Source organism: Rhincodon typus, chromosome 33, assembly GCF_021869965.1.
Source record: "Rhincodon typus isolate 14 chromosome 33, sRhiTyp1.1, whole genome shotgun sequence".
NCBI lineage: Eukaryota > Metazoa > Chordata > Chondrichthyes > Orectolobiformes > Rhincodontidae > Rhincodon > Rhincodon typus.
Genome location: NC_063364.1, coordinates 35,603,408 through 35,612,793, shown reverse-complemented (window position 1 = coordinate 35,612,793; position 9,386 = coordinate 35,603,408). Strand labels below are relative to the sequence as shown.

The 9,386-nt window shown below is 44.4% G+C and overlaps 1 protein-coding gene across 1 annotated transcript in view; it reads left to right on the top strand.

Annotated features, from left to right (window-relative positions):
* Window positions 1–335: 335 nt before the first annotated feature.
* The window catches only part of LOC109938852 (cartilage intermediate layer protein, nucleotide pyrophosphohydrolase), a gene marked incomplete at its 5' end in the record, with an annotated part of 91,316 nt that continues 82,265 nt past the window's right edge, over window positions 336–9,386 (top strand). Inside the window, 2 exons of the mRNA XM_048615774.1 lie at window positions 336–518; window positions 6,570–6,638. Coding sequence (XP_048471731.1) covers window positions 336–518; window positions 6,570–6,638 — 252 coding nt within the window. The remainder of the gene's footprint in view (window positions 519–6,569; window positions 6,639–9,386) is intronic.

Genomic DNA, 9,386 nt, shown 5'->3' with positions numbered 1-9,386 from the left:
TCAGCTTTCCTGCTCCTCTGATGCTGCCTGGCCTGCTGTGTTCCTCGAGCTCCATATGGTGTTATGTCTGACTCCAGCAATGGTAGTTCTTACTATCTCTGAGCTTTCTTTAAAAGTTGACTTTTCTGATTTTAAGTAGACGTGTTTTTCTGTGGCTTTCTAATTATTTATTTAAAATCTGAGGGTGTTGGTAATTTTTTGAGAAGTGGATGATTTGTGGTGTTGGCAGAAGTAAGGCAAAAGTGAACCAAGATAAATTTAAAATATGAACTAAATAATTTTAATGTTGCAGGACAACTATTCATAACTAATCAATTGTTTGATCTTTTCCTCAGGATCGACAGTTTCTCAGAATTTCTGGTCCCAGTGGTCAAACTGGGGCTCCTGCACAGCAGCCTGTGAGGAGACAGGCGTACAATTACGTCATCGGACCTGCTCCACAGACAACCAGAACAAAGAGCAACTATGTCCAGGTCCTGTGGAGGAGGGCAGGATGTGCAAAGGCCCAGCTTGTAAACGTATGTTCAAATAATATCTTTAATGTCCCAAATGTGACAGCCTCTAGAGAGGGCCTATTATTGCCTGGTTAGTTACAGTAAAAATCTTTCCAGCTCTTCAGGAATAAGAGGATAATTTTTCAATTCTAAATCATGAGAGACAAATAAACTGATTAAATTCCAGGATTGTATAGCCTATAATTGCTCCTATCTCTTACATTTACAATTGGGCAGTTCAAAACAGTAACTATACCATAGGGGTAGAATTCAAGAAATGTGTATGGCATATTTTACTGGATCAATATGTTGAATAAACAAGTAGAGCACAGGCCATCCTAGAGTGGGTATTGTGTAATCAGAAAGGAATAATTGACAATCCAGGTGCAGGGCTGGATGAACACAGCAGGCCAAGCAGCATCATAACCCTATCGCAGCCTCTCTGCTCCTATGATGCTGCTTGGCCTGCTGTGTTCATCCAGCCCTGCACCTTGTTGTCTCGGATTCTCCAGCATCTGCAGTTCCTACTATCTCTGAATTGACAATCCAGCTGTGTGATGCCCCATGTGGAAGCGTAACCATAATATAATAGAACTCTTCATTAAAATGGAGAGTGTCATGGTTGATACTGAGACTAGGGTCCTGAATCTAAGTAAAAGAAATTCAATTAAATGCGGCACCAACTGGCTGTGTTAAATCAGGGAGTACTACTTAAAGGAATAATGATGAATAGGCAAGGCAAATATTTAAAGAGTGCATGGAGGAACTGCAACAATTCCTCATTCCCCTCTGGCACAAAAATTAAACTGTGAAGATAGCACAACCATGACTAACAAGAGAATTAGGGAAATATTAGATTCAGAGAAGGGTAATACAAATTAGCCAAAAAAGCAGCAGACTTGAGGATTGGGAGCAGTTAAGATTTCCACAAAGGAGGGCAAAGGGATTGATTAAGACAGGGGAAAATAGAGTCTGAGAGTAAGCTTGCAGTGAATATACAAATTGATTGTAAAAACTTCTTCAGGTATGCAAAAGGAAAAAATGTTACTTAAGAGAAATGTACGTCCCTTACAGTTAGAAAAAGAGAAGTTATAAAGGAGAATAAAGAGACAGAAGATAATTAAATACATATTTTAGTTCCATCTTCAACAAGGAGGACACACATAACATCACAAAAATGTAGTGGAATGCATGATCCAGTGAGAGAGAGGCACAGAAGGAAATCAGTATTAGCTGGGAAATGGTGTTGAGGAAATTGATGGGATTGAAGGCCAATAAATTCCCGGGGCCTGATAATCTACATCCCTGAGTACCTAAGGAAGCGGCCTTGGAAATAATAGATACGTTGGTGTCATCTTTCAAGATTCCATAGACTCTGAAACAGTTCCTACAGTTCAGAGGTTAGACAATATAATTCCATTATTTTAAAAAGGGGTTAGAGAGAAAACACTATAAACCCATTAACACCCACAGCTCCCTGGGCTATACATCCTCGCACCCTGCTTCTTGTAAAGACTCCATTCCATTCTCTCAGTTCCTCCATCTCCATCGCATATGTTCCGATGAGGTCAACTTCGACAAGGGAGCCTCCGAAATGTCCACCTTCTTCCTCAACCGAGGATTCCCCAGCACCATTGTCTCAGGGCCCTCAACCGGGTCAGACCCATCTCCCGCACTTCCGCCTTCACCCCTTCTCTTCCCTCCTGCAACAGCAATAGGGTTCCCCTTATCCTCACCTACCACCCCACCAGCGTCCACATCCAGAAGATCATCAGACACCATTTCCGCTACCTCCAGCGAGATGCCACCATCAGATATATATTCCCCTCCTGTCCCTTGTCTGCCTTCCGCAGGGACCAGTCCCTCTTGGACACCCTGATCTACTCTTCCTTCACTCCCCACAGCCCCGTAGCATCTTCCCCTGCAACCAGCAAAGGTGTAACACCTGCCCATTTACCTCCCCAGTATCCAAAGGCCCAAACACACCTTCCAGGTGAAGCAGCATTTTACCTCCACTTCCCACAATCTAGCCCACTGCATTCGCTGCACACAATGTGGTCCCCTCTATATTGGGGAAACGAAACGTAGGCTGGGTGACCACTTCGCAGAACATCTACGTTCTGCTCGCAAAAATGACCCTAAACTACCAGTTGCCTGCCGATTTAACACAGCACCCTGTTCTCTGGCCAACATCTCTGTCTCAGGCTTGCTGCAGTGTTCCAGTGAAGCTCAGCGCAAGCTGGAAGAACAACAGAAATAGAAGTTGGTGGAAAAGCTCAGCAGGTCTGGCAGCATCTGTGAAGAAAAAAAATCAGTTAACATTTCGGATCTGGTCACCCTTCCTCGGAACTGGATCCGAAACGTTAACTCTGATTTTTTTTCTTTATAGATTACTGCCAGACCTGCTGAGCTTTTCTAGCAACTTCTGTTTTTGTTCCTGATTTACAGCATCCACAGTTCTTTCGGTTTTTGTCTGAAAGAACAACACCTCATTTTCCGCTTGGGGACCCTGCAGCCCTCCGGACTCCATATCAAGTTCAATAATTTAAGGCCCGAACTCTCGCATGGCCTCGCCCCTTACCCCACAAACCAGACCTTGTTATCACATGCACATCCCTCCCTTTTCTCTGCATATAAACTGATGTTTTCCCAGCCACCGTCAGTTCTGAGGAAGGGTCATCGGACCCGAAAGGTTAAGTCTGTTTTTTCCCTTCACGGATGATGCCAGACCTGCTGAGCTTTTCCAGCAACTTTGTTTCTGTTCCTGATTTACAGCATCTGCAGTTTTTTCGGTTTTTACTTGTTATCACATAGCCTGCTATTACACACTACCTATTGTTAGCCACCAACAGTGTCCATTAACAGTTATTCACCCCTCTCGCCAGATCATTATCAACTCCTTTGTCTGTCCAACTGTTCTTTCTCTCTTTGGGCTCTATCCCCACCTATCGTTAACTCCTTTCCCCCTACCCTATCTTCTGCATACAAACCGACATTTTCCTGTTAGCGTGACATCAGTAGTGGGAAAATACTACTGTCAATTGTAAACAATTTAATAACAGAGCACTTGAAAAGCAGTGACAGGAAAAGATAGTCAGCATTATCTGAATGGTGATAGATTGGGAAAAGGGACAGAGCAGCAGGACCTACGATCCTCGTACAATAAACATGAAGGTGCAGCAGGAGGTAAAGAAGACCAATGGTATTTTTGCTTTCATAGCAACAGACTCTGAGTGCAGGAGCAGGGATGTCCTCCCGCAATCATACAGGGCCTTGGTGAAACCATACTTGGTATATTGTGTGCCGTTTCGGACACCTTATCTGAGGATGGATGTTCTTGCTTTCAAGAGAGTGTAGAAAATGGATTCTAGCGTTTTCCCCCATATTATGTCAGGCTGACTGGTCTTTAGGGAATCGGAGGGCAGGTGACAGCTTGGTTGCATTATTGCTTGACTGTTAATCCAGAGACACATAATGCTCTGGGGACCTAGGTTCAAATCACACCACAGCAGATGGTGAGATTTGAATTCCATAAAAATCTGGAATTCAGCATCTACTGATGACCATGAGACAATTGTTATGGAAAAACCCATCTGGCTCACTATTGTCCATGAGGGAAGGAAACTGCCATCCTTACCTGGACTGGCCTACATGTAATTCCAGACCCACAGCAATGTGGTTGACTCTTAACTGCCCTCTGAGCAATAAGGGATGGGCAATAAATGCTGCCCAGCCAGCGATGCCTACATTCTGTGAATGAGTGTGGGGGAAAAAAAACATTCTGGGACTGTTTTTACATATCTACACGATATAGATGAGAATGTAGGAGGAATGATAAATAAGTTTGTGGATGATACATTTATGGTTAATAGTAAGGAAGTTCTTAGGTTACAGGAGGATATAGTTGGCCTGATCAGATCAGTGGCAGATGAAATTTAACCCTGAAAGTGTAAGGTGATGCACTTTGGAAGAAGAAACAAGACAAGGGAATACTCGATGAAAGTATTCATTGAGTAGAAAGCTCAGAGGAACCGAGTATCTTAAGGTGCTTATCCACAGATCCCAAGACAACACAACGGGCTAGTAGGGTAGTTACAAAGACCTATAGGACACTTGCCTTTATCAATCAAGATGTACGCTATAAGAGCAGGGAGGTTATGTTGGGACTATATAGAACTTAGATTCAGCCACTAGAGTACTGTGTGCAGTTCTGGTCAGCATTCTATAAGGAGGATGTGGTTGCACTGGAGGGGGTGCAGAGGAGATTCATCAGGATGTTGCCTGGACTGGAGCATCTCTGTATGAAGAGAGGCTGGATAATTTTGGGTTGTTGTCGTTTACAGCAAAAAACGCTGACTGAGATGTATAGGATCATGAAGGGCAGCGTTAATACAAAACAGCTGTTCCCATTAGTTGAAAGGTCAAAAACAAAGGGGCATAATGTTATGGTGAAAGACAAGAGATTTACAGTATGTTGGGGGTCTGGAATGTACTGCCTGGGAGGGTAGGATAGGTGGGAAACTTCGCAACCTTTAAGAAGTATGTGAATGAGCACTTAATGTCATAACATTCAAGGCTATAGGCCAAGTCCTGCAAAGTGGGCTTAGTGTAGGCAGGTTGGGGCAGATTTGATGGGCTGAAGGGGCCTGTTCTGAGCTGTATGGCTGTCTATGACTATGACTCTCTAAGAATGTTTTGTGGAAGGTTCTCTGATATGGTACTGTACGGTATTATCTATCCCGAAATACAAACCAGGAATTCTAATGAGAAGAAATATTTGACCTGGACAGCATCCAGGGCAGGGCTGACAAGTGGCAAGAAGCATTCAGACCAAACATTTACCAGGCAATGAGTATCTTCAACAAGAGGGGTTTATCTCCCTGACCTTGACATTCAATGACATTACCATCATTGAATCACCCATTATCAACATTCTGGGCGTTGCCATTGACCAGGAAATGAACTGGACCAATGATGTAAATACTGTGATTACACAAAGTCAGAGGCTAGGAATCCTGTAGTGAGTAATGTCTGACTCCCCAAAGCCTGTCTACTATCCATAAAGCGCTTGTGAGGGCTTGTTGATAATGGTCATGGGCTAATTCATTGTCTGGGCAGTTGGGAATGGTGAAAACTGTACAATCATCAGGAAGTATCCCCATTTTCAATGGAGGAGTTATTGATGAAGCAGCTGAAGATGATTGAGTCTAGGACTCTTCAGAAGTCCTGCAGTGATGTACTGGTGTTAAGATGATTGACCTCTAACAACCACAATCAATGTCCTGCTGGTAGCGGAAAGTTTTTCAAAAGCAAAAGGTGCTGAAAATCTGAAATAAAAACCGAAAATGCTGGAAATATTTATTCCCATATCCATGGCCCTGGGATGAAGGAAAATTAGTCAAGGAGAGACTAGGGTCAATAATTGTCTTCAGGCTTATGTGCCTTTATAAAACTGTAATTCCATAGTAAGTCTACATGCTACAATACATCTAATCTAATTTTGTTGTTATATTATTGAAAGACTATTCCATGAACTTTGCTGCTTAATGCAAGTCAGTCTACTCCACATGCTTCTCCATGTGTTTCCAACATTCACATGGCTAGACTTCATGCTCCTGACTAATTCTTCATGTTTTTTCCCTCTTAATTCCACCCATATTGTGCTATTTATGCCCACTGAGGAGTAGCTATGCAACATCATCACAGTTTGTTCCAGAGACCTAAAGCCTATGTAAGCACAACATTCAGCTGTCTGGCAGCATCAGTGGAAGGAAAAAGGGTTAACGTTTCAGCACTGTGACTTTTCACCGCAACTCAGTACATGGACCATTCTGATGAAATGTCACAGATCTGATAAGTTAAACTCTGTTTGATATTAATGCTAGAATGAGGGATAAACTAGGCAATGCAGTTGCAAATAGTCATTGAATATAATTTTGCTACCGCTGACCCACAGTAATTATATTGGTCTTTGCTAACAATGCATAGGATTGTTTCTCCTTTGACCACTAATTACTGAGGCTTTTTATTACTTTGTGATGAGTGATATTTTTCTTATTTATATTCTGCTCACAGCAACTCCTGCAACCTCCAGCAAATCACTGAAGATTCCCAAGAAAATTAAGGGGCAGGAGGAGACGCCTGGTAATATCTGATTCACTCTAATGCAGCCATTAAATAAATCTCATTCTTTGAATTTTAACTTGGAATTTCATTTACAGATAAAATTCCAATTAGAATATTTTGTTCACAAAATCAAACTGTAGATTATCCCAAAATCTTATTTGTATAATATTTCAGAATTCTGCTTAAAATGAGTCCAAATTTTCAAACCCTCTACATATTTCTTAATTCTCTAAGAACTTGTAGAAACTGTCAAACGACATCAATTCAATCTTTGCCTATATATATGTTTACCAGTTTGAAGGTATATCAGTGGGTTTCCTTGCTTTTATTGATATATTTGTCTGCAGGAACATTACAGGACATATTTTGGTGTGAGAATTTGGCTGGAAGCTATTTCAACTATTTGGGAACTTTTAAAATGCTTCCTTCAGTCCTGAACATGTTTTTTGGATCTTCACACAATCTGCAATGATTTCGTGCTGAGTCATGTGTAAATTTTGGATTGAGGGATAATTGCACAGTAGCCAAAAGATTCCTGGGTTTGTGCAACTGATACATGCTAGTAAGACAGACTGAGACACAACAATTGCAGGGAGAACTGATTGAAGTGAACTAAGGAGTTTGGCAGCTGGAAAAATCTGAAATGGCTCTTGGAAGTGCTTTAGGAATGCTTCTACAGTTGCATTTGCTGCAGGGCAGCTTCATCACATTGGGTGGAAGTGGTCATCCCACTGGGGGTATCATCCTACTGTGCGGTCTGTACAATGAAGGCTGCTCGTGATCTGGCCTTCATCCTGGATGAGGTTAATTGCTTTCTTGCACCTTTTAAAAACTTACACCTGGTAGCCTCCTTTATACCACCAGCACGATACATAAAAGATGGCGGGGAAGAGGGTTGTTACAGAGAGCTGAGAGATCTTGGGGGATGCATGTCACAACATAGAATTACCTTACACCTTCTGGAACTGCTACAGATTCCAGTCAAACTGTTCCTGATTGTAAACTCTCTTGCCTTGAGCATGCCTGCAGGAACCAGTGAGAGATAACAGTGTGGAGCTGGATGAACACAGCAGGCCAGGCAGCATCAGAGCAGCAGGAAAGTTGACGTTTCAGGTCGGGATCTTTCTTCAGAAATGAAACGTCAACTTTCCTGCTCCTCTGATGTTGCCTGGCCTGCTGTGTTCATCCAGCTCCACACTGTTATCTCTGACTCCAGCATTGGTAGTTCTTACTGTCTCAGAACCAGGGAGAAGTTGTTGCATTGGAGAGAGGATGACTGTAGAATATTCCATCTGTTAAATATACACTATATGGCCTCAATATGATTGTTGTACAGTCATGCTCACATGCAATTTAAAGGGAACTTTCTGGCCTGTCTGTTTCACTGTCAGAGTTGCCACATTTCACTCGTTTCGAGGGAATATTGACTGAGGATGGACATCAATCGCCTCAACCTCTCCATCCCTCTCACCCACTCCAACCTCTCCCCTGCAGAACGTGCAGCCCTCCGCTCCCTCCGCTCCAATCCCAACTTCACCGTAAAACCCGCGGACAAGGGAGGCGCAGTTGTAGTATGGCGCACTGACCTCTACATCGCCAAGGCCGGACGCCAACTCTCCGACACCACCTCCTACCGCCCCCTTGATCATGACCCCACCCCCGACCATCAAACCATCATCTCCCAAACCATCCACAACCTCATCACCTCGGGTGACCTCCCGTCCACGGCCTCCAACCTCATCGTTCCCCAACCTCGCACTGCCCGCTTCTATCTCCTTCCCAAAATCCACAAACTTGAATGCCCTGGTCGACCCATTGTCACCGCCTGCTCCTGCCCCACCGAACTGATCTCCAACTATCTAGACTCCATTTTCTCCCCCTTGGTCCGAGAACTCCCTACCTATGTCCGTGACACCACCCACGCCCTCCACCTCCTCCAGAACTTCCAATACCCCGGTCCCCCAACACCTCATCTTTACCATGGACGTCCAGTCCCTCTACACCTGCATTCCCCATACAGTTGGCCTAAAGGCCCTCTGCTTCTTCCTGTCCCGCAGGCCCGACCAGTCCCCCTCCACTGATACCCTCATCCGCTTAGCCGAACTCGTCCTCACACTCAACAACTTTCAATTCCTCCCACTTCCTACCGACAAAGGGGGTGGCCATGGGTACCCACATGGGCCCAAGCTACACCTGCCTCTTTGTAGGTTACGTGGAACAATCCCTCTTCCGTACCTACACCGGCCCTAAACCCCACCTCTTCCTCCGTTACACTGATGACTGTATCGGCGCCGCCTCGTGCTCCCACGAGGAGCTCGAACAGTTCATCCACTTCACTAACACCTTCCACCCCAACCTTAAGTTTACCTGGACCATCTCTAACACCTCTCTCCCCTTCCTGGACCTCTCTGTCTCCATATCGGGCAACCACCTAGAAACCGATATTCATTTCAAGCCCACCGACTCCCACAGCTACCTAGAATACTCCTCCTCCCACCCACCTTCCTGCAAAAATGCTATCCCCTATTCCCAATTCCTTCGCCTCTGCCGCATCTGCTCCCAGGATGAGGCATTCCACTCCCGTACATCTCAGTTGTCCTCGTTTTTCAAGGACCGTAACTTCGCCCCCCTCTGTGGTCAAGAACGCCCTCAACCGTGTCTTCCACATCTCCCGCACCTCATCCCTCACACCCCGTCCATGCAATAAGAACCAAAAAAAAATCCCCCTCGTCCTCACGTACCACCCCACCAACCTCCGGATCCAAC